The sequence below is a fragment of the Sceloporus occidentalis genome, unplaced genomic scaffold, assembly GCF_023333645.1.
Source record: "Sceloporus occidentalis isolate IW3139 unplaced genomic scaffold, rSceOcc1.0.p SCAF_2, whole genome shotgun sequence".
NCBI lineage: Eukaryota > Metazoa > Chordata > Lepidosauria > Squamata > Phrynosomatidae > Sceloporus > Sceloporus occidentalis.
In genome coordinates, this window is record NW_028316982.1 from 63004521 (window position 1) to 63030956 (window position 26436).

General features: G+C 39.7%; 1 protein-coding gene across 3 annotated transcripts in view; it reads left to right on the forward strand.

The window, feature by feature from the left end:
- The window catches only part of LOC149318468 (arsenite methyltransferase-like), a 53745-nt gene extending 30891 nt beyond the window's left edge, over positions 1-22854 (forward strand). Inside the window, exons 11-12 of one of the 3 annotated variants that reach the window (XR_016280041.1) lie at positions 13845-14075; positions 20832-22854. Coding sequence is in view for 2 of the 3 variants with exons in the window: in XM_089509775.1 (XP_089365901.1) it covers positions 13845-13943 (99 nt within the window). In the remaining variant the exon portion in view is untranslated. Of the gene's footprint in view, positions 1-13844; positions 15586-20831 lie in introns of those variants that run through there. The other 2 variants (XM_089509776.1, XM_089509775.1) reach the window with 2 other exon arrangements.
- The last annotated feature ends 3582 nt before the right edge of the window (positions 22855-26436 follow it).

Sequence of the window (26436 nt, forward strand, 5' to 3'; positions counted from 1 at the left end):
CTATCAGCCATAAGGACGGTTTCACGAAGCTTCACTTGATTCACTCTTAAGTTATGAAGACCCGCAAGCAAACCAGGCTTCAGAGCTGGTTTGGAAGAAGTGATTCCAATGAAAGGAGATGTGCTGTGGAGGTTACAATGGCATTAAGTAAGAAGGAAGAGGAAATTTGGAAATGTGTTTTTACTGGCACTCAAACCAGTCAAGACTAGGCTGATAGGTTCTCTTCTTAAGTCATTCTGATGCATTTTCTCTTACGAAATGGTCACAAATCTAGCAAAAATTTCCCAGTCATTTTCCCCTAGGTTTGTGAAGTTCCATCTTCAACAAATCAGCAACTATGAAAGTATTTTGTGCCCTAGAATATCTTTCCATGTCCTGCCAATACAGGAAAGAAGCGAATTCCTAAAAACTGAACCACCATCACCACCAAATGGCTTGAGCTCATACAAAGTCACGTCTTGTGGTGTTTTGGAAAACACAATGTTGTCTGCTTGACCTTGCCATCTTCTTGCCATCTTTCCTGTTTGCTAGATGTGGCATAGATCATGCATGACTATTGCAAGAGATCGATCCAACCAAAGGAGCTTCAGGTCAGGAGAAAGAATACTCGCCTGGGTTTTAATGGATTTTATCTTCAGATACTTTGTCTCATTGGATGGAGCAGAGCTTTGGAACCTTACCTGTTTGTAGGTGATTGCATGGAGAAGGGCCGAGAGGAAGAGATCCTGCCACAGCTTCTCTTCCTGGCCCTGGTGCTCACAGATGACTCAGATTTGACCAGAGCTCCTTCCTTCATTCCTTGAGCAGCACAAAAAATGGGCTACAGATGTGATCCTCATTTCAGATCGAAACTTAGGAGGCTTGGGTTGAGGAGGAGGATGTGACTGGCTATTTCCTCTGAGTCTTTCTTCCTCAGTTGCAAGTTTACTTAGGAATGTCTTCATCCTCTACATTCTTCTGAAGATCAGACTGGATGCTGCAAAGCAAAGAAAGGATAGATGATGGAGTTCACCTCTGTCTTTCAAGCAAAAGTGACTGCAAGGGAGAGGGATGGAAAAACAGTCAAGAAGGAAATGGTATAAGAATACCTCAGTGAGTTCTTCAAAGGCACTATTGTGCTTTTGAGGCTTAGTTGGTCCTTTCTTCTAGACATTTTGCTGATGCATTTCATCCATGAAAACAAGCTGTCATCATATTTCTCTAGATGTAGGTCTGTGGGTTTGTGGCTTTCCTCTGAGATGTTTTTAAATGTTCTGCATCCACAGGGTTCATTTCTGGAAACCACTCACCTTGTGACAGTTTCCTTGAAGTTAACTTCTGTTGGGATGTTGTCCATCATTCTTAAATGTTATGCATTCACAGGTTTCATTCTTGTACATCACTTACCTTATGATAGCTTCCTTTGAAACTGAAATTGACTTCTATGAATTGATGGGCTTTCACAATGACCTCTCCTCATTCACTTGCAGGAGCCTGATATTTTGGAAGAAAATTTATTATACAATGTTTATAGTGCCTGAAAAGAAAAGGGTGAGGTTGGAAATGGCTTCTAAAAATATTAGAACTGAAACTTTTGCTTCACCTTGTACTGAGGGATGGGATGCTGTACTCAGATATTCCCAGCCTTCTTGCATTCTGGAGCTTCAGTCCTTGTGATACTTTTTTTGAAGATCACACCTGCTGAAATGTTCTCAATCATTCTTAAATGTTCTGCACAACACTTATCTTGTGACAGTTTTCTTGAAGTCAGCTTCTGTTGAGACATTGTTCGTCATTCTTCAATGTTCTGCATTCAGACGATTCCTTCTTGTACATCACTTTCTTGGATACTAAGCTTCAGTCCTTCTGTTGTCACCCAAGTCTGCAAGATGGAGGTGAAGAAACATCAATACACAGGTGTTGGTTTGTAGAAAAATTGAAGGAAAGTATCTGGGACTAGAAGTGAAGTGGAGAATACTCACCTGGAGGACTACCTGGACAGCCTTTGGGATTAAGGAATACTCATATTTCTGGAAGCAAGGTTCCCTTCCTGTAATGAAGCCAGCCAAACTGATGGCTGTAATAGGTGCATAGCTTCAGCCGTTCATATCTACCAGCCATGAGGAGGGTTTCATGAAGCTTCACTTGATTGGAGTCCTCTCTTATAGGTTTATCACACTGGGGCTGATTTCAACATGAAAGAGATTAAAGCACATTTAAAGCATCCTGCAAATGAAGCAGAAATTGCGAGTAATTGCACAAATGATTATCACACACAATTGCGTGAATAAAGTGATTTCGGAAATGCATTGTCACTGAAATCTTGAAAGTAAAAAAGATGCATATTAATGCTTTTTTGTGACCACTTTAATGGCGGGTTTTGTGTGACGTTGTGTGAAATCGTTACATGTAATTATGTGGTTTTTCCAGGATATTCACAGGATAAACTCCCATCTCCTTCGTGTGATAAACTCCTTAGGTATGCCAACCACCAAACAAACTAGGCTTCGTAGCTGGTTTGGAAGAAGTAAATTGAAAGGAAAGGAGTTGTGATGGAAGAGATCACCAGAGTAATAAGAAGGAAGACAGTTTTGAAGAAACATGGAAATGCGTTTTTACTGGCATGGAGTCCAGTCAAACCTAGGCTGATGGTTATTGTTCTTAACCATTCTAATGCATTTTTGTGTGTGAAATTTTCATAGAACTTGCAAATATTTTCCAGTCATTTTTTCATAGGTTTGTGGTTACCATCTTCAACATACCCACAACTATGAAACGTTTTGTTTCTTTGAATATCTTCCCAAGTCCTGTTAACACAGGAAAAAAGAGAACTCCCCAAAACTGAACAGCCACCACCGCCAAATGGTTTGAGGTCGTACCAAGTCACATCTTGCAGTGTTTTGGTAAATGCGATGTTGTTGTCTACTTGACCTTGCCATGTTGCCATCTTCCCTGTTTGCTAGATGTGGCATATTCATAAATCATGCACTGCTGTTACATGGGATTGATCCAACAAAAGGGGCTGGGGGAGGAATTCCCACCTGTGTGTTAACGAACTTTCCCATTTGCTACTTTGTCTCATTGGATGGAGCATAGCTCTTGAATGTTAACTGTTAGTAGGCAATTGCATGGAGAAGAGCCCAGAGGAAGAGATCCTACTGAGGTTTCCTTCCTGGCCCTGGTAATCAGAGATGACACAGACTTCCTTCCTTCCCCCAGCAGCATGAGACGTGGGTTATAGATGTGGTCTTTGTTCGAGATGGAAACTTAAGAGGCCTGAGTTGGGGATGATGTGGTTGCTTTTTCTGGCTGGCTATTTTCTCCGAGTCTTTCTTCCTCAGCTCCAACTTTGCTTAGAAATGTCTTCATCCTATACTTTGCATTATTCTGAAGATCTGGATGGATGCTGCAAAGCAAAAACAGATAGCTGATGGAGTTCACCTCTGTCTTTCAAGCAAAAGTGACTACAAGGGAAAGGGAAAGAAAAACAATCAAGAAATAAGAATACCTCAGGGAGTTATTAAAAGGCACTATTATGCTTTTGAAGCTTGGATGCTCCTCTCTTCTTCTAGACATCTTGCTGATGCATGTCATACATGAAAACAAGCTGTCGTCATATTCCTCTAGGTGTAGGCCCATGAGTTTGTGGCTTTCCTCTGAGATGTTTTCATTCATTTTTAAATATTCTGCATCCACAGGGTTCATTTCTGGAAATCACTCATTTTGTGAGAGTTTCCTTGAAGTTAACTTCTGTTAAGATGTTGTCTGTCATTCTCAAATGTTCTGAATTTCAGCACATTTCATGCTACACTTTACTTACCTTGTGATAGTTTCTTCTGAAATTGACTTCTATCGAGATGTTTACATGAATTCATGGGCTTTCACAATGATCTCTCCTCATTCACTTGCAGGAGCCTGATATGCTGGAAAGAAAACAATTTATTATGCTATGTGTTAAGAACCTGAAAAGAAAAGGGTGAGGTTGCAAATGGCTTCCAGAATTTTTAGAACCAAAACTTTTGCTTCACCTTGTAGTGAGTGATGAGATGCTGGGCTCAGATATTCCCAGTTTTCTTGCATTCTGGAGCTTCAATCCTTGTGTTACTGTAGCTTCTTTGAAGATCACTTTTGCTGAGATGTCCTCAATGGTTCTTAAATGTTCTGCACAACACTTACCTTGTGACAGTTTCCTTGAAGTCAGCTTCGATTGAGACGTTGTCCATCATTCTTCAGTGTTCTGCATTTAGAAAAGTCAACAATAGGAAGTAACGAGTGGATGTAGTTGTTAAATGTCTTGGTTTGTTCTTCAATTCTCTTCTCCTCTCAAACCTAACTTCCTCTCTCTTTTCCCCCCTTTTTCTATTCTCTTCCTCTTCCTTTCTCTTTCTTTTCTCCCCCCCCCCCACTTCTATACCCTTTTTTATGGTTTCTATTTTCTCTTTTATGCTCCTATATGTACAGTGGGCCCTCGCCTTACACGGGGATCCGTTCCGGATCCCTCCGCGTAAGGTGAATTCCGCCTATGCTCAAGCCCCATTGGAAACAATGGGGCTCCGCGCAACGGGCGCGCACGCCCATTCGATTGAATGGGACGCGCCACTCCTTCTGCCCCGTGCATGCCCCGTGGCTTGAGCACGTATGCTCAAGCCGCGTATGGCGTGCCTGCGTATGGCGCGGGCGCGCTGTACTACAATATATGTAAGTTTGAATGTGATTTTTATTGTGTTTTTTTAAAAAATGTTTTAATAAAAATATTTTTTAAAAAATATTTACTCCAGGGAATGGAGGAGGGCATTTGTTGTTCAGCAAATCTCTTTGGTCGGCCTTGGCAAGGAGAATAGTATGTGATCCATTCAAGAGAGTAGGCCAAATGGTGGAAAGGAGTAGGAAATGCTGGTGGGAGAGGATGGATTCATGTTGGAAGATTCATGTTCCAAGAAGATCCAGAGAGAACCATCCATGAAGAGTCTCACTGCTTTTTGTGTGTTTAAACCAAATTCTGATTAATGAATGGCGTACAAAAGAATTCTTAAAATCTTGATTTGCTTTTTGCTTGTTATAAAACAAATAAGCATGGCATCCAAATCGCAAGTCCACACCCTCTAACTTCAACAAATCTATTTCTGAAAGAAAAATCCATTCTTTTAACCAAACAAGGTAAGATGCTTCGTAATATGTCTTAAGATCCGTAAGAGCCAGACCTCCTTTGGCTTTGGAATCTTGTAAATACTTCATCTTTATTCTGGGGTTTTTCCCGTTCCATATAAAATTTGTGATGTCTTTTTGCCATTTTTTGAATGGCAAATCATTTCTAATTATAGGGATGATATTAAACAAAAATAAAATCTTTGGTAGTATATTCATTTTCACTGTTTCAGTTTTACCCAGGAATGAGAGGTCTAGCTTCTTCCAGTTCTGTAGTCTTTTTTTATGTTGCTCCATGTTGGTTTATAGTTATTATTATACAATTCAGTATTTTTGTTGGAAATTATAATGCCCAGATATTTAACTTTCTTTTTTACTTTTATTTCTGTCACTCTTTCTAATATTTGTATCTCATTTGTTCTCAAATTTTTAGCCAGTATTGAAGTTTTTTCCTTATTTATTTTCAGTCCTGATAATCTTCCAAATTCCATTAACTCTTTCATCAATTCTAAACTGTTCTGGGTGGGGTTGGATAAAGACACCATTAGGTCATCTGCAAAAGCTTTGGTTTTGTATTCAGTGCCCTTAATTTTTATACCTTTGATCTTAGTATTCGCTCTTATATTTTGTAGTAATATTTCAAATGCTATTATGAAAAGTAATGGTGGCAGTGGTCACCCTTGTCTCGTTCCTTTATGAATATCTATTTTTTTTACTTTAAATAATTTATAAGTATCTGAGAGGTTTGATTTGTGTAAATTGTTTTGACCCATTCTACAGATTTTTCCCCCATCTCCATTTTAACTAAGATTTTAAATATTAAATTCCAGTTTACAGTATCGAAAGCTTTTTCGATATAAAAAACAACAACAACAAAGCTAGTTACTTTTCATTATGCTGTTCGTGGTAATCAATTAGATTCAAAATGTGTCTGATGTTGTCTTTCAGTTGTCTTTTTGGGATGAACCCCTTTTGGTCTTTATGGATAATGGAGATTAGTATATTTTTTAGTCTTTCCGCTAAAATGATGGCAAACAATTTGAAATCGTTGTTAAGTAACGATATTGGCCTATAGTTTTTCATCTGCTCTGGATCTCTTTCTTCTCTGGGTAGTAATGTTATTATTGCTTCTTTCCAAGTCTCAGGGAATCTCCCTTGTTTTATAGTGTTCATGACATCTTTCAAAGGTTGTATTAGCTCCTCCTGTATTTTTTTATAATAAATTGCGGCAAAGCCGTCTGGGCCAGGAGCTTTACCAAGTTTGCTTTTTGAATGGCTTTCATAATTTCTGAAGGAGATATTGGTTGGTTCAAAATCTCTTTCTGTGCTTGAGTTATCTTTGTAATGTTTGTTTGATCGATATACTTTCGTATTTCTTTAGGTTGGGTGTTTTTTTCTTGTATAGTTTCTTATAGAAGTTTTGAAAAGATCTCATAATTTTTCCTTGCTCTGTAAGGGTTGTCCCGCATTTTGAATTTTAGTTATAAGTCTTCTTTCTCTTTTTTTCCTTTAGCTTATGTGCCAGCCATTTACCTATCTTATTTGCATGCTGAAAGGAATATGCTTTTATATATATTCAGTTTTCTTTCTACTTCTTCATTCAGGATATTAGATAGTTGTTTTTGTAGAAATTTAATTTCCTTCTGAAGTTTAGAGTTAGATGTCTTTATTTGCGGTTCTTCCTCCTTTCTTATCTCCTTTGTAATTTTTTGCGTTTTCTCTTTCCATTTTCTTTTTAACTCTACATTTTGTTGGATGAAAAAGCCTCTCATGCTTCCCAAACCATTATATTATCTGTGCCCTTGTTTAAGTTTTCTTCAAAATATAGTTTTAACTTCTGTTTTGATTTTTCCAACAATTTCAGGTTCTGTAGGAGTTTATCATCCAAACACCAATTCCATTCCCTTTTACTGTTTGTCTTTAATTTCAGTACCACTGGATTGTGATCGAATAAGGTTTTAGGTAAAATGTCAATTTTTACAATCTCAGTGCAAATACTTTTAGTCACTAGAAAGAAATCTATTCTTGAGAAAGATCTATGCACTTCCGAGTAGAAGGTATAATCTTTAGCGTTGCCATATAAGAATATTCAGACTTCTATCATTGAAAAGTTGTTCATTAAATTTTTAAAAGTTTGTGGAAGTTTTCCTTGATTTATTTCTTTTTTGATGTGATTTTCCTGTCTAAATCTGGGTTTATAACCCCATTCCAATCCCCCATCATTATTGTTGTTGTATAATCATATTCCTGCAATATGCTTTCTAGCTTTTGGAAAAAAAATTCCTTTGTTTTCTTGAGGTGCATATATCCCTACCAAGAGGGTTTTCTGATTCTGAATTGTCACTTAGATTCCCAGGAAATGCCCATTTCTGTCATTGAAAATTTCTTTAGCTTGAAGTGTATCTTTGGTATAGATAACTATACCCTTTTTCTTTGTAACAGAAGCTGATATAAATTCTTTTCCAAATTTTTTATTCTTAAGTAATCTTATCTGTTTTTGTCTAATATGGGTTTCCTGTAGACATACTACATCATTTTTAAATTTAGCTTAATAATGATAATTTTTTCCCCTTTTTTGGGGAGAGTTTAACCCTTTTACATTCCAAGATAAGATATTAATGTTCATATTTCAGCTATCAATGATTTTTACTCTTTAAGTTCATATTTCTTGCCATTTCCCTTAATACATCTCTTACCTTTAGATTACCTTCTCCTCTGTGTCTTTTAAATCTTCTTCGGTTAAGATTCCCTCTTCTTCTAATTTGCTTCCCTGGGATTCGTCTAGTGAGTGCTCTTCTTCACTAAGCGGTGTCTCATCGGGGAGTTCCTTGTCCTGGCTGTTTGCTTCTCTCAAGTTTCCTTTCTCGCTATCTTTTCTTGGTTGATTATCCTTTTTATTGTTTTGTTCTTTTTTTCTCTTTGGGTTTTCTATGTCTTGTCCATTTTCCCCCCAAAAGTCTTTAGCCTTAGAAACTGTATTTAGTTTATACCATTTTTGATTCCATTTTACTGAAATGCCTTCTAGTTTTTTCCATTTGTAAAGAATTCTATTCCTGCTCAATTTTGTTGTAATGAATTTGTATTCTTCTCTTTTCTTCAAAATCCTTTTTGGGATGTCCTTAAAATTTTTTATTTCTTTTCCTTCGATGGTCAGAATGTCCTGATAATTGTTAAATAAAATCTCATCTCTAATTTTCATTCCCTTGAGCAAAATAACCCTGCCACTGAAGACAAGTTGCTACTCGAGGCCGAAAATCCCACAAACCGTGCTTCCCTTCCTAGAAGGAAGGCTAAAATAACAATGACTTGAAATAACCAGCCATTAGTTGCCTTTTCTTGACATGTATCATCAGTTAACTGTTCCATCCTGGATACCAACCTTAAGTGCCATAGAACAGTAAGCGCATCACAGTAGACATCATGGAGCATCATCCATGCTGTCTTCACCACAGTCAAAGGAGCATCCTGAAATTCTCCCAGGAGTCAAATATGGTTGCAATTTTTTTTTTTTTTTTGCATTGATAGATATTCCTATGATGTGCCAAAGACTTAAAATTGTACCTATTAGCACTAAACCCTCAACAGAATCTACATTTAAATTAAATGGCCATCTATTCGAAGAACATTGTTCTAAATCAGTGGTTCTCAACCTTCCTAATGCCACGACCCTTTAACACAGTTCCTCATGTTGTGGCGACCCCCAACCATAAAATAATTTTCATCTTGGATCCTAAGTAACCATCGGAAATATGTGTTTTCCGATGGTCTTAGGTGACCCCTGTGAAAGGGTTGGGGTCACGACCCACAGGCTGAGAACCGCTGCCTTACATGTATGCAAGTATCTTTTTATTCCTGGCTTATCAGAAAGCCCTGAGGAGAACTGGCTAGATGGGCAATGGGCCTTTGTCCAGCAAAATATTATTTGGCCTCAACCTGCCTAAAGGAGACAGTTACAAGGCCCTTGTTTAAAAATGCCTCTCTGGACCCCACTCTATGAGATAATTATCAGCTGGTCTCCAATGCCCCATTTTTGGGCAAGGTTCTGGAGCGTGTGGTGGCCTCTCAGCTCCAGGAGACTGGATGAGACTAATTACAGTGGAGCCTTCGCATACGCTGCCTTTTTATAGGCGGCTTTGAGCATAGGCGCTCAAAGCCGCCGGCGCGCGCGGGGCGGAAGGGGCGGCGCGTCCCATTCAATTGAATGGGCGTGCGCACCCATTGCGCCTCGCGCGCCGCCGCACCGCCACGCACGAGCCCCATTGGAAACAATGGGGCTCGAGCATAGGCGGATTTTTTTATACGTGGAGGGATCCGGAACGGATCCCTCGCGTATAATAAGGTTCCACTATATATGCAGCCATTTCAATCTGGCTTCAGGCCTGTTATGGAATAGAAACAGCTTAGTTGCCTTGGTTGGTAACCTATGTCATGAATCAGATGTGGGGAGTGTATCCCTGTTGGTTCTACTGAACCTCTCAGTGGCATTTTAGACGATTGACCATGGTATCCTTCTGGGTTACCTTATTGGGATGGGACCCCGAGACACTATTTTATAGTGCTCTGTTCCTTTCTGAAGGGGAAAACACAGAATGTGGTGCTGGGGGACTCTTATTTGATTCCTTGGACATTGACATGTGGGATCTCACAGGGCTCTGTTTTGTCCCTCATGGTATTTAACATATACATGAAGCCACTGGGAGAGGTTGTCCAGGTTTATGGGATCTGGTGTCACCAGTATTCTGATGACACCCAGCTGTATTACTTTTTTTACTTAATTCCAGGGAAGCTGTTTCTGTGCTAAATCAGTGCCTGGCAGCTGTAATGGACTGGATGAGGGCAAGCAAGTTGAAACTTAATTCACTTAAGAGAGAAGTGCTCTTGGTTAGTTGTAACACAGATCAGGCAATATGTATTCAGCCTTGACCTGGATGCTCAGGTTTCTTTATTGGCCAGGAATGCATTTTCACAGTTAAAGGTAGTGTGTCAGCTGCACCCATTTCTTGGGACTTGGCCACAGTGACACATGTCTTAGTTACATTCCGATTGGATTACTGTAATACATTCTGTGTGAGGCCACCTTTGAAGAGAGTTTGGAAACTTCAGCTGGTCTAAAGATCTGTAGCCAGATTACTGACAGGTGATGGTTACAGGGAGCATACAGTTCCCTTACTGCAACAGCTCCACTGGCTGCTGGTTTATTTCTGGGCCCAATTTAAAGTGCTAGATTTGATCTATAAAGCACTATACAGTGCAGGTCCATGCTGTTTGAAGGACCATATACTGTATTCCCATATGAGCCTGCTTGAGCATGAAGATCTGCAGTGGAGGTACTTTTCTCTGTACCACCACCCTCAGAGGCACAATTGGTGGGAACACAGGAGAATGCCTTCTCTGTGGCTGCTCCCACACTTTTGAATTCTCTCCCTAGGTAAGTCAGGATGGTTAATTCATTGTCTTCTTTTCAGTAACCGGCTAAGATATTTCTTTTCCAGCAAGTTTTCAAAACTGATTTTAATAAAAATGGCTTTTATGATGATGGATTGTTTTTAATCTCTTTTAAAATAAGATTTTAATGGGTTTAATTCTGTTATTTCATACTGTTTTATTCTTGATTTTGTATGTTTTTTAGTTACAGTCGGCCCTCCTTATCCCCAGATTCCTTATCCATGGAGTATCAGAATCATAGAATTGGAAGAGACCTCGAGGGTCATCCAGTCCAACCATCCATGGCTTGAAAATGTTTAAAAAATATTCAAAAATCAAAGCCTTGTATATAATGAGCATCCACAGATTTTGGTATCCATAGCGGAACCAAACACAAGCGGATACGAAGGGTCCACTGTATATGTGCTTAATATTATTCTGTCTTTTTGTAAGCTACCTTGAGTCCCAGCCTGGCAGAAAGGGGGGATACAAATAAAGTGATGGATGGATGGAAGTGAAAGAAGATGCAGGTCCAGATTCTTACTTGAATATATTTCATTTACATACATGGTGGCTATCAAAATAAAATAAATAAATAAATCATGCAGTAAGTGAGTAAAGTTTGAAGAGACAAAACAGTATTACACTGATTGTATGGGATATAAATATGCTGTAGTACTGAATATTATGGACTAATATTATATTTTATATTATGGACTATTATGGATTAATCCCCAGATTAGAAACTCTTGTTAACTGCTATCAAGTTGGCTTTGATTAATGCCGGCCCTATGAATGAGAGACTTATGACAACCCTTTTAATGTAATGCAGTCTTCTTTTGCTGATGCCTTCTACTTTATCAAGCATCATTATATTTTCTAATGAGATGTCTTCTCATAATATGTCCAGAATACAGTGGTCTCAGTTTAGTCATCTTGGCTTCTTATTTATTTATTTATTTATTTATTTTATATGCTGCCTTTCTCCCAAGAGGGACCCAAGGTGGCTCACAGATTTAAAAAACATTACAATAACATTTAAAACAGTTAAAATTATCTAAATATATATAAAATTACATTTAAAATATAGCAAAAATTAAAAGGCATGACAGATACACATGTTTGATATAAAAATCACAGTGGCATGCTTATGTTTTAAACGCTTGCTTAAATAAAACCTTTTTAGACTGCCGTCGAAAGGCAAGCAGGGAGGGGACCAGTCTAGCCTCCATTGGAAGGGAGTTCCACAGGATGGGAGCTGCCACTGAGAAGGCTTTCTCTCATGTCCTCACCAAGGAAGCCTGGGATGGTGGTGAGACCGAGATAAAGCCTTCCCCTAATGATTTTAGTGTTCTGGCTTCTAGAGGATAGGTCTATAGGTGTCATTCACCTCCTTGGCCTTGCCAAGGCAACATGCTCTAATAGGAGAGGAAGTAAAGCAAATGCACTGGCATTTAAAAATGAACTTTGTATGTATGCATGCTTTGAAAAGGAAATCATACTGATGACATACTGATGATCCCTGCACACAAGTTGTTGAACATTTGCATTCAAGATTTTGACTCTTTCTGTCACCTTTTATTTTTGCTTCTTGTCTGTCATTACCAGCTTGATGAGTTTCATCTGTCATCCATTGAGACTTCTCTTTCTTTTTGGCTACTGATATACTCTTTTTGCATTTCTCTTTGACAGTGTCCCTGTCTTCTTTTCAGTTTGAGCCCTGTTGCATCATTGACAACGATGTTACTCATAGTTGTTCTCTTCTGTGCCATCTGACCTGGGACTTTCATCTTCTGACATTATTCTCGGCTATAAATCTTACTGGACTCTGTTTAATCTACTTTGCAGGCTTCATGTGAATATAAACTCTCTCTGAGGAACAATGGGCATATAGATGTTACAAATCATGCAAGTTTCCCCGGAATAGTAGATTCCCGGAGCTGTGAATCTTCCTTTAGCTTCCTTTTTTGATAAAATTACCAGCTTGATAGATGAAGGGAATGCTGTACATACAGTATAACTTAATTTCAGTATAAGGCCTTTGACAAGGTTCCCCATGACATTCTTGCAAACAAGCTTGTAAAATGTGGACTAAACAAGGTAACTGTTACATGGAGTTGTAATTAATTGCCAGCTGAACCCAAAGGGTGCTCAACAATAGTTCCTTTATATCCTGGAGAGAAGTGACCAGTGGGGTCCCACAGGGTTGTGTCTGGGCCCAGTGCTATTCAACATCTTTATTAACGACTTAGACGAAGGTATTGGGGGCATAGTTATCAAATTTGCAGATGACACCAAATTAGGAGGAGTAGCTAATACCCCAGAGGACAGAATCAAAATTCAAAATGACCTGAATAAGCTAGAAAGCTAGGCCAAAGCTAACAAAATGAAATGCAACACGGAGAAATGTAAGGTACTGCACTTAGGGCGGAAAAATGAAATACACAGATATAGGATGGGGGACACCTGGCTGAACAAGACTATGTGTGAAAGGGATCTAGGAGTCCCTACAAATTGAACATGAGTCAACAGTGCGATGCAGCAGCTAGCAAGGCCAATGCAATTTTAGGCTGCATCAAAAGAAGTTTAGTGTCTAGATCAAGGGAAGTAATAGTTCCACTCCATTCTGTTTTAGTCAGCCCCACCTGGAATCTGTGTCCAGTTCTAGGCACCACAATTCAAAAAGGATGTTGAGAAACTGGAGTGTGTCCAAAGGAGGGTGACTAAAATAGTGAAGGGTCTGGAAACCATGCCCTATGAGGAACGACTTAGGAAGCTGGGTATGTTCAGCCTGGAGAAAAGAAGATTGAGATGTGATATGATAGCCCTGTTTAAATATTTGAAGGGATGTCATATTGAGGAGGGAGCAAACATTTTTTCTGCTGTTCCAGAGAACAGGACCCGGAACAATGGATGCAACCTACAGCAAAAGATATTCCACCTCAACATTAGGAGGAATGTCCTGACAGTAAGGGCTGTTTGACAGTGGAACACACTCCCTCAGAGTGTGGTGGAGTCTCCTTCTTTTGAGGTCTTTGAACAGAGGCTGGATGGCCATCTGTTGGGTGTGCTTTGATCGAGAATTCCTGCATGGCAAGGGGTAGGACTGGATGGGCCTTGTGGTCTCTTCCAACTCTATAATTCTATGATTATATGATTTTTAGCTGCAAGTAACTTCCTAATAATTGGAGACATATTTTTCTTCCTAGTTCCATATCCTTTCTGGCTAATGTAATGCTGTATAATAAATCTCACTTTCATATTCTCTCATTAACACAGTTTTCTTTTTTTAACAGCAGAAGCTTGGGGACCCATTTAAATTTGTGGAGCAGATGGAGACAAAAGTCACTACAAAGACTCCTTCAGGATGCTGTGGATCCAAAGGATGCTGCTAATCTTTGCAGTTTAATATTGAAAAGCAGATTTGAAAAAGATACAATAGCAAACAAAAAGAGGAATTATGGTTTCTGAGGAGCAATGAATATACTGGAATTAATGCTTTGTGATGCTTATTGCCTTAGAATAAGGTGAGAATCATGGCTGTTGATGTGTTGGACGGGAACACCCAACTTCTGGGTAGAGCTGGTGGGAGCTGTAGTTCAACAAGGGTACATGATTCCATATTCTGCCTAAAATCTTTTGCTTAAAATAATTGCCAGATTTCCAACAGAAAGATAGGCTGCAGTGTTCTGAGATGTCATGATTTTGTTGCTGGGTGCACTGACTGAGATAACCTGTAAATGGGTGTTCTGTTCTCTGTTCAAGATTCTTGCAGTACTCTTGATTGGGGCTAGGTGAATGACACCTATAGACCTATCCTTCTTAGAAGGGATTATATAAAAAAAGACATCCCTATTCACTATTACTGCCAACTAGGGAACTGCTTAGTAAACAACTCCAGGTAGCAGTAGTTCATTGCAAGCTTCAGCCTTAGGACTTTGGACTGTTTCACACTCAACCTACTGTATATGATGTGAAATTACTATGGCTGGCACTGCAAACAAAAATAATGCATTTGGGGAAATGTATGAACTAAATACTAGAAGAGGAAAGCAGTTGCAAGCTAGGAAAAACTGTAGGGTAGGGGTGAAGATTCTGTGACCAGGCCAATGTTGTTGGAGTGTAGCCCCATTAGCTCTGAGTGGTATATTCAGTGGTGAGAGCTTTTATCAGATATATCTGTGTGTAAGAGAAAAGAATATACTGTTAATAATATATTTTAAATTCACCATTAAATTGTGGAACCAGAAGTGCAGCCAAGGTATTTATAGACATCCTTGTGGAATTTTGCTCAGGATAGTGGTATGCATGGTATTGCATGCAGGGAGCCTAGAACAGTTATTCTACGTTAAATGCCTTCTGATAACTAACAAAGAACAACCAGATTGTGGTAGGGAGAGCAGCTAGTGCTGGTAGGCACAAAAGCATCCAAATGTGCCAGGCAATGATCATTATGCTCATACAGGGAATTTGCTTCCTGAAGTCATTGGTCCAAAACACACTGCAGAAATAATCCAGTTTGAGACTGTTTTAACTGCCCTGGCTCAGTGCTATGGAATTCTGGTAACTGTAGTTTTGTGAGACATTTAGCTTTCTCTATCAGAGAGCTCTGGTACCACAATAAACTACAGTTCCCAGGATTCCCTAGCACTGAGCCAGGGTAGCTAAAGTGGTCTCAAATTTAATTATTTTTGCAGTGTGTTTTGGACCAATATTTTCATCTTCATTCCTTTGGAATTCCACAGTTCTAAAGACACTTGGAAATTGAGTCTTCCTGCAGTCATACAGTCTCCTAGTACTGTCTAGAAATAAGTGCAATTATTTTGATTATGTCAGCTGTGTGATTGTTTCTTTTGGTTAAAATGTTAGTAACGGTAACTGAGATTTAAAAAGGAGAAAACAGAAATAATTTTACTAGAAGAAACTATTGCATTTCAGTGTTGTACTGTGTACTCTGAGACTATTTAGTAATCCTGTAAAAGTGATTATTGATCACAATATAATAAAATACTCTTCATGGTATATAGGCTAATAAAATGCAGTTTCACTATACTTTAAACGTTTAATTTCTAACCTGAACTGATTTGAAAGGGCACATGTGGCATATGGTCAAACTGAGTGGCAGATTAAAGCAATTTGTGTACATTTTTTCAAATGTTAAGTTTTAGTACAAGTTTTGTTTGCTTTTCACAAACAGCTTAGGGTCTCACTTCAGCACTTAAGGGAATACAGGAAAATATTGCAAAAAGAGTCTGTATTGTGCCAGAACTGATTACAGATGAAGGCAGATGTCTCAGTAGACCTTTTCGTCTATTCTTCTCTCTTTGCTATTTTTGAAAAAATCTCTTTGAAAACATTCCTGCTGAGGCATTTTCTCTAATTAATTTTGGTATCAAAGATGAACTTTAGAGTAAGAATGAAAGTCCTGATGCCTGTGAAAACAGTTTTCATTAAAAAGACATGGCATCTTACTATAGTTCTTCAAAACCCCTGTTGTGGCTTCCAGAGAGTTTCATCGGTATGACTTCCTTTTCAAAGCATGCATGTGTAAAAAGGCCATTTTTAAATGCCAGTGTGTTTGCTTTACTTCCTCTTCTTATTAGAGCATGTTGTGTTGGCATGGCCAAGAAGTTTGAAAACTTTTATATCCTTTCTGGCATTGAAGGTACTGTACATCTTTATTATATAAACATAACTTTCAGGTTTGTGAAATCAGAGGGTTGTTCACTTATACAGGTTTATCGCTGTCACTGTACTATCTAGTGATTGATTGCAAACATATATGTGCCATCACAAATGTAATATTACAAGCAGAACATTGAATGTCATAATACAACTTCATATACAGTGCTCTTCAGTGAAGTCAATTAATGTCTCATTGAGTAATACATTATTGTCATAAAGAGTAAAGAATTTAGTGTAAAGAATTCAAGTGATGTATAATTTAAGATACGTAGATGACACCATATTGCTAGTAGAAAATAGTAAGTTGAAGGGTACAGTTGCATACTTAGAAAACAAAAAACAATCACCCACTTTAAAATTATAAATAAAAATCCTCTGGGGTTAGAGGATTTTCATTTATAATTTTAAAGTGGGTGATGAAAATATTAAAATAGTTAAAAGTTTTTCTATACCTTGTCCCAGACATTAATCAAAATGAAGATTGTAGTCAAAATCAGAATGAAACTACACTTTGTACCCCTTTTATGATACCCTAAATCAGCCACCTAAGGCAGCTGTTTTATTCTAATGATAGGACTGAACACAGTGACCATTAGCTTTAGAATAAGATTAGTCAAAGTCAGAAAGTATAAGTTTATTAATCAATGCTATATTTTTCTTTTGGACTATAGTTTCCAGAAGCCCCCAGTCAATATTGCCAGTGACTATGATTATTAGGAGATTCTGGAGGTTGTACACCAGGAACAACCAGAATTTCCCCCCAGGATCTCTTAATATGAGGTGCTGGGACAAGTTCTGGACACCTATCTATATCAAGTGATGCTTACAAACTCCCCTACAGTAAATGGCTGGGCACTTCAGCAGACAAACTAGAATAGATAGATTTTGAGTCTGGTCAAGCAAGGGATCTCTTAACTTAGGTATGGTGCCTGACTGAAATTGAAAAAAACCCTGCTTGTGGCATATTCTTCCATGCTCTGGAATACAGAAGATACAATTTCTTCTCTTTAAAATATAGCAAACATGGTTAATTACAAGCATGCTTTAAATGTCTTTTAGATTAGGCTCTAAATTTTTATCTTTATCTATATATAAACTGTTGCTTTTAGAAAGCAAATGAAGGCTTTAATAGTCTTTTCTGTAATGGAAATAAAACAGCATATCTTTTCTATGGTAATTTTTAGCATATAATTTTAAAATACTGTTTTGATCTAGTGGAAACCGCTGGGTTGGCATATTGCTTAGAAGCTATTATATGATTCCACCTTATCAATATTAAATGTCAAATCCCTAGGAAGACAGAAATATAAAGAAATGTCAATTTGGGAGCAGGGGGCCTTATATGCAGCAGGAAGCCATTGGAACTGAAGCCTGCAAGGTTAATTTTTAATTGCTTTATTGCAGAGCCTCATAAAAACTCTGATAAGAAAGCAGCAAAGGTGCTGCATATTTTAGTCAAGCCACATGTTTAGTTCTTAAAAAGTACTAGTCAGTAAACCAGTCTGGTTGCATTGTGCAACAAAGGTCTTGTTTATCTTGTTCAACTCCTATAGCTCAGCATAGCTGAACTCTCTTTGGTTTGGGATTTGTTTAAGCAATGGAGGGGGAAATTGAGTTGAACTAGAAAGAAACAGATGAGCCCAAGGATAAACTGGGTTCATTTTTATGATAATTTAAATTGGCTTATTAGCGATAGGTGAATAAAGCTGGTAATCGTATTACAGCCTATTGCAATGTTCATCACTCAGATCTTGATTTATGTATGCAGCATTTAAAACCACATATAAATGTAAAAACTATTTTGCTTCTTGTGCTCTCTGTGCCTCAGAAAAATGGACCTTGTTCTTACGTAGAGCCAGGACTGGAATATTTTGAAGCTGAGTAGGTTTTGGCAAGAACTCTGCCCTGTTCACTCTACCATGCTTGCCCTAGTCCAGCAAACTGCAAAATGTCTGCCTCGCAGGGGCCTGAAACAGATATGTCACATAAACCAGTTTCCGCCTGGTTTCAAGGCAGGGTGTTTAGATGACGCACGCCTCAAAATTGGGCAGAAACCATGCCCAAGCTGTGCTCCAGGGCTAAAAACTGGAGCAAAAAATAATCTGAATTTTTCCAACTTTTCCCAGAAAATGTGCACCTTCACCCATACATATAACTGCTTCAATGTCAGACCGATTCTAAAGAAGCGATCTGTCCTAACCCTAATCTTAATTGTGCATATAAAAGCCACAATGTAAGAGTGTATTAAAAAAGGACAGAGCTACTGTACCCAAGCGATGGGGGCAGCAATGCCCAAAGTGACAGTGTGACACCTCCAGTGGATATAAGTACAACATACACAAACCAGACAGTCCAAGAGGTGGCATGGAGTGAAGGGGGGGCATGATTGGATGCTCCGATGCCCTGTACTGGTGGAGCATTGCAGGTGCCACTGTGTGCCCAATCAAAAGAAGGCTGCCATCCAATGGAATAGCATCCAGGGAGGAGGCAGTGCCCGGTGGTGGTGTGTTTGTGTGAAGGGATGGTCAGGAGACAACCAAAAAAAAAAAAAAAAAAATTACCCAGTTGTGTAGCTTGATGCTGCCCTGTTCAGGCCATGTGCATCTGGGTTGGCTTGTAAGCAGCTGGTGTGGCTGGTGGGGATTCAATTCAGTTTTGGAAAAACCTGCTTCAAGCTGGAAAAGGCAGCTTGACGTTGCTTTTTCCTGTCTGTCTGTCTCACCCGCCTGTTGTAGCTATGGAGGGCATGCGCAAAATGATAACATTGCGCTCCAATGAGATTTTCCCACAGTCCTCAGATTTCTAGCAACACAGCATCTTTCTTCAACTGAGGTGAAGAGTGCAATCTAGGCACTGAAAGAAAAGGCGCAGGCAATGTTATTAAGGGAGTGTAAATACAGTAAACAGAATTTCAGATATGAATGGTTGTCAGTGTCTCACTGTCTGTGATGCTGAAATTTGGGAAACTAAAAAGGAAAATTTTATTTGGTGGGGCAGAATTTGGAGGGCAGAGTCCTCAGTTTTGCCCCCACCCTGTAACTACACTCTGCTGCCCACCATGGCTCTGTGTTAAGAACTCCTATGACTTTATGAAGCAACCTGATTGTTGGGTATAGATCTGGTCTTTAAAAAACAAAAATTCTGTACAGCATCTATCATACAATCATTTCCGGTAAACTTTCATAGAATCGTAGAGTTGGACGAGACCACAAGGTCCATCCAGTCCAACCCCCTGCCATGCAGGAAATCTCAATCAAAGCATACCCGACAGATGGTCAGGTCATCCAGCCTCTGCTTAAAGACCTCCAAAGAAGGAGATTCCACCACACTCCAAGGGAGCGTGTTCCACTGTTGAACAGCCCTTACTGTCAGGAAATTCTTGCTAATGTTGAGGTGGAATCTCTTTTCCTGAAGCTTGCATCCATTGTTCCTGGTCCTGTTCTCTGGAGCAGCAGAAAACAAGCTTGATCCCTCCTGAATATGACATCCCTTCAAATATTTAAACAGGGCTATCATATCACCTCTTAACCTTCTTTTCTTCTTTCTTAGCAACAGGTACCATATATTACAGGGTTTCATCATTAATACTATTTGTCTGTGGCTTTTGATACCCACACTTTTACAGGAGTTTTCAGTGCCTGTCATAATGTGTAAACTTATTTCATTTCATTTTTATGCTGTCTTTCTCCCAGAAAGGGACCCAGGATGGCTCACAAAAACATGTTTAAAAACATTACAATAAAAGTTAAACAATTAAAAACATCAAAATAAAAATAATATAAAATTACATATGTTAAAAAACAAAAACAAACCATAACTACAACACACACTCCATTTAAAAGCTACCCTATGATTATGTATTAAAAACCTGTCTGAATAAAAACATTTTTGCTTGCTGGGAAAAGGAAAGCAGGGAGGGGGCCAGCCTAACCTCCTGTGGAAGGGAGTTCCAGAGGTTGGGAGCAGACACCGAGAAGGTCTCTCTTGTGTCCTCAACAAGTGAGCCTGCAATGGTGGCAGGATGGAGAAAAAGCCTTCCCCTGAAGATCTTAGGACTGGCAGGTTCATATGGAGAGATACGGTCTCTCCGATAGTCTGGACCTAAGTCATATATGGCTTTATAGGTCATGACCAGCACTTTGAATTAAGCCCAGAAATTAACCAATAGCCAGTGGAGCTGTTTTAACAAGGGAGTTATAGGATCCATATAACTCAGCATTCTAGCTATGCCATTTTGAACCTACTGAAATTCCCAAACTCTTTCCAAAGGCACCCCACATAGAGTGCATAATAGTAGTCTAAATGGGATGCAATCAAGATATATCTCACCGTAGCCAGATCTCATGTCTCAAGGAATGGACGTTTCTGGCGCACTAGTTTAGCATTCCTAGCCACTATTGAAACCTGAGTGTCCATGTTCAGAGGGGATACCCAAGCTGCAAGCCTGAGATTTCAGGGGGAGTGTAACCCCATCCAGCACAGTCTCTATTGTCTGATCTGCCTTACAACTGACCAGGAGCAGTTCTGTCTTGCCTGGATTAAGTTTCAATTTGTTTGCCCTCATCCAGTCCATTACTGACAGCAGACATTTTGTTCAGTACAGAGAAAGCTTCCTTGGAATCAGATGGAAAGGAGATACAGAGTTGGGTGTCACCTGCAAAGTTCTGGATGATCTCTGCCAGCGGTTTAAGATAGATGTTAAATAACATGGGGGACAAAACTGAACCCTGTGGAACGCAACAGACCAACAACCAGGGAGTTGAACAGGAGTCCCCAACACTACCTTCTGTGTTAGCCCCTCCAAGAAAGACCAGAACCACTGCACAACAGTGTCCCCAAGTCCCATCACAGAGTCCAGATGGATGGTTGCTGGTATTGAAAGCTGGCAAGCGGTCCAGCAGAACCAACAGAGACACACTCCTGTCCAGTTCCCTACCTAGGTCATCCACCAAGATGACCAAAACTGTCTCTGTCACATAGTCGGGTCTGAAGCCAGATTGAAATGGATCTAGATAGTCCAATTTATGGAATACAATGTAGTATGGAGCATGTTGTAAACAGAAGTTGTGGCTTTTGCCTGACCAGTCTTTTGTCAGGTTGACTGATGTAGTTGTGGGTATGTATGTATTGTGTGGACCCCTTCACCCAAAATTCAGAATGAGCTATGAATAGGCTGATTGCCTTGTAGAAGTACCTGCTGTTTGCCTCTACTTATGTTCTACTTGTATATTTTAAATAAAGCACATATTACGAAAGTGCTATCTGTCCAGTGCTCAACACATACTAAAGAAATTAAACCTCATATGTTTGTTTGTTTGTATCCCTCTCTTTTCACAGGACTGGGACTCAGAGCAGCTTCACAGCATTAAAAAACAGTACAATAATAATAATATTTTTTTAAAGTACATTGAAAAGGATTTTTAAACTGGTCCAACATCCCAGCTTGTCCTTATAGTAATTCCCTAAATGCTTGTGTGAACAGTTAGGTCTTCACCTGCCGGCGGAAGGCCATCAAGGAGGGAGCCGTTCTTATCTCCCTGGGCAGGGAGTTCCAGAGTCCAGAGGCAGCCACTGAGAAGGCCCTCTCTCGCGTCGCCACCAACCATGATGGTGTTGGGACAGAGAGAAGGGCCTCTCCAGAGGATCTCAGAGTCTGGGCTGGTTCATACCAGGAGAAACAGTTTGCCAAATAGTGTGGACTTGAGCCATGTAGGGCTTTGTAGGTAATTACCAGCACCTTGAATTGTGCCCAGAAACAAACTGGCAGCCAATGAAGCTGTTTCAACAGAGGCATTGTATGATCTCTGTAATCTGCTCCCGTTAACAGCCTGGCAACAGCTCTTTGAACCAGCTGACTTTTCTGAATACTTTTCAAAGGCAGCCCCATGTAGAGCCCATTACAGTAGTCCAAACAAGATGTAACCAAGGCATGTACCACCGTGGCCAAATCTGGCTTCTCAAGGAACAGGCACAGCTGGCATGCAAGTTTTAAATATGCTGCCCATTTAATGTTATCAGATGGAAAAAAATGAAGTCTTCCTGATGCTGCTTGGGTTTAAATATCTAAACATCGAACATAAATACCATAAATCCAAGGTAGAAATGCAAATAGTAGAAATGTGTGGCAAACCGAAGTCACATGAACCACTGGAGAATATTTTTACATGGCTGTCAAAAGAAAAGGATTGAGAGAGACTGCAAATGTTTGTACTTTGCTTAGACTGCAATCCACTATCTGCTTCTGTGGGAGTGAACCTTTGCCCTCAGTGGGACCTCTGATTAGATGTATATTGCTGTTATTGGTGTCTAATATTAGCAGCAGGGGGAGCTGTACTGCTGCAAGAGGACAACTGGGGAGAAAAAATACCCAGCGAAAACAGCAGCAGGCGAAAACAACTTTCAACTCTAAACAAATACAGTTCTGTCCTCAAATGTTTATGGAACACAATGCTGTCAAAATAATCAAATTATAAGATAAAATTGTGACAATAAAAATACTTGACAACATGCAGGAAACAAAGTGATCTACTATATCCTATGGATATTTCCCATAAAACAGATATTTCTGAGGGTTAATCCAACATTAAGTAATTCTTAGAGCAGATTCACAGAAATCAGTGGAACTTAAGTGATACTTAAGCCTTTTATTTCAATATGTCTACTAATCTGTTTAGGACTGCAGGCATACCTCAGCTAAGGAAGTCTCTAGAAAAAAAGATCCTTTTTACAAAGCCTTTTTACAAATGCCCAGTGTTGCTTTTCTTCTTCACTCTGTAGGTGGAAGGTTTGTTTTTGTTTTCATCAGCACTGGCACTGGGAGTATGGTGAAGGAGAGCTTGAGAAACAGACTTTCAGTGCCAAGTTGCAGTGGCATGCCCGCAGTAAATGGTGCAATAAAACCTGAGTTCTACTGTAGCTGTATGTGTCTTCATGCAACAGGCAAGGTAAACATCAGCTACTTCCAGAACCTCTTACTGAGCATGTGTGAACAGCAAAAAAGTGACAATGCAAACAAGCTTCCTCCACCAACTACTTCCAACAACCATATGTTTGATCACCAGAGTGGAAATCATAAGAAAGTGACAGCTAGTGGAAGAAAAAGTACTGTAATAACTGGATGCATTTTTTAAGAAGGCAAGGTTTATTTGATCCAGTTGTATCATCTGAGAGGCACATACTGATAGTTCTGAATAAATAGTTTACTGAAATATGTTGTACTGCTCTTTTTTCTCATGGAGTAGGAAACGATTTCTACCGTTTCCATTTTACAGTGGGCCCTTGTTATCCATGGGGGTTTGGTTCCAGGACCCCCAGTGGATAACAAAATCTGTGGATGCTCACGTCCCATTCAATAGCATAACATAGAAAATATATAAAATAGAAAAATCAAAGTTTGCTTTCTGAAATTTATATATTTTAAAAGCATTTCCAAGCTGTGGATGCTTGAATCAGTGGATAAAAAAATCAGTAGATAAGGAGGGCTGGCTTTCTATCTCTGTAATGTCCAGGAACACATCTGTTTTGTTAACTGAGGTATAACTGTAATATTGGATTTTACCCAAAATATTTAGAGCTGACTTGTAATTATATATAGAATCATAGAATAAGAGTTGGAAGAGACCGCAAGGGCCATCCAGTCCAACCCCCTGCCATGCAGGAAATCCAAATCAAAGCATCCCTGCCAGATGGCCATCTAGCCTCTGTTTAAAGACCTCCAAGGAAGGAGACTCTATCACCCTCCGAGGGAGTGCATTCCACTGTCCAACAGCCCTTACTGTCAGGAAGTTCCTCCTAATGTTCAGGTGGAATCTCTTTTCCTGGAGCTTGCATCCATTGTTCCGGGTCCTGTTCTCTGGAGCAGCAGAAAACAAGCTTGCTCCCTCCTCAACATGACATCCTTTCAAATATTTAAACAGGGCTATCGTATCACCTCTTAACCTTCTCTTCTCCAGGCTAAACATCCCCAGCTCCCTAACTGGAATAGGAATGAGACAGTCCACATTCCTCTGAAACAAACAACACAATTGCAATCAGACAGATCTAAAATTGCAGTTGAATAGTATATGTCATTGCATTTTTGCATTTTGTAAGCATAGATGAGATACACATCTGTGGCTACTATTGGAAATCCGTGCAAAGACGATTCGAGAATTTAAAGGTGACATATTTCCCAGAGTAAACTGTTCTTGTACAGTTTTGCTTGCTTTATATTTACTATTCTCATGGGATATATGTTATGCTCCAAGTGTACATGCAAAAAAAAGTTGCACTTTTAGACTTTTCTAATAAACAAGGTGTCCTGAACTATGCATGTACCAAATTTCTACTTGTTGGAGTAGCTCACCTTGTGTCCTGTTTTGATACAGACATTTAGAAATACTTTCTATCAAAATGTTTTGATACATATATGTCAAATAAATCATTTATCTTCTCTTCCTTAATACTGACACGCTCAATACTGACAAGATAGAGGTGCTCCTGGTCATTTAAGACATGGATCAGAGAAATGGGATTCAGCCTGTACTGAATGGGATTACATTTCCCCTGAAACTTGAAGTTCTTTGCTTTGTTGTATTGGGAAACTCAGCCCTGAGCCTGGATTACCAGGTTTACACAGTTTTTATACACTGTATGTGTTGTTTGTCTTCAAGTTTTTATTGTTATTATTATTATTATTATTATTTATATAGCACTGTAGATTTTGATTTATGGTGGTCGTAAGGCGAAGCTATCACAGGAATTTCTTGGCAAGTTTCTTCAGAGTGGATTTGCCATTGCCATCCTCTGAGGCTGAGAGATTGTGTCTTCCCCATGGTCACCCAGTGGGTTTTCATGGCCCAGTGTGGACTCAAACCCTGTTCTCCAGAGTCATAGTTACAGCAAGTGGGGCAGTTACACCTCTTCCTGGAGATTTCAGACCTGGTGGTACATGCCTTGCTTACATCCTGCTTGGATTGCCATAATGCACCCTACAGTGGACATGTTGGGGTAGCTGTATTGGCCATTTAATAAATCCAAACAAAAATGCATCAGTGATACCTTTATTGGCCAACCAAATTTCTCTATATACTTGTTGCAAGCTTTCAAAGCTCTAGGGGCTTCTTCATCAGGCAAGATGTTACAAACCAAACAGGAGAAAAAAACAATTGGAGATGTTAGACAGATGCATGCATGTTGCATATTGCAAAAACTTCACTGGCTAGCAGTCTGTTTGTGGGCAAAATTCAAAGCACTAATTGTGCCTTATAAAGCTCGATATAACTTAGGTCCAGGCTACATGAATGATTATTTCTTCCTATATGAACCTGATTTTAAAGATGCTGCAGGCACACATCTGATTAATGTTAATAGCGATTGCCCCTCCGCGGATTTTCAAGTCCATGGACTTGGAGGGGCACACATATTTTTAAAACATGAGGAGATCAAATAGGTTGGCAACTGTCAGCCAGAAGACATTTTCTTCAGCTGCCCCTAGACCCATTGGGGTGAACCTATGCCATCCGTGCTGTCCCTGGCACATGAAGCCATTTCTGAGGCACATGCAGAGACCGGGGGGGGGGGAGTAGGAACAGATGTGCACCTGTTCCTCCTCTCCCCCTGCCCTCTGGGCCTTCAGCTGCCTCCCTGGGGACAGCTAAAGGCACAGGAGGGTGGGAAGGAGGAGGAACAGGCACACACCAGCTGTCTCTGGGGAAGTCCCAGCCCTAGAAGGTAGAAGTCTGTGCCCTGGAAGTCTTGTCCCCAGGTGCCATTTGGTGTGGGAACGCCTTTGAGTTTGGGCACGCAGTCTCTAAAAGGTTTGCCATCACTGCCCTAGACTGTTGAATCTCTAGAGATCTAGGAGTCCTAGTAGACCACAAGTTGAACATGAGTCAACAGTGTGATGTGGTGCTAAAAAGGCCAATGTGATTCTAGGCTGCATCAATATAAGTATAGTGTGTAGATCAAGGGAAGGTAATAGTCCCACTCTGTTCTGCTTTGGTCAGGCCCCACCTATACTGTGTCCAGTTCTGGGCACCACAATTTAAGAAGGATGTGGAGAAACTGGAGCGTGTCCAAAGGAGGGCGACTAAAATGGTGAAAGGTCTGGAAACCATGCCCTACAAGGAACGACTTAGGGAGCTGGGGATGTTTAGCCTGGAGAAGAGAAGGTTAAGAGGTGATATGATAGCCCTGTTTAAATGCTTGAAAAGATGTCATATT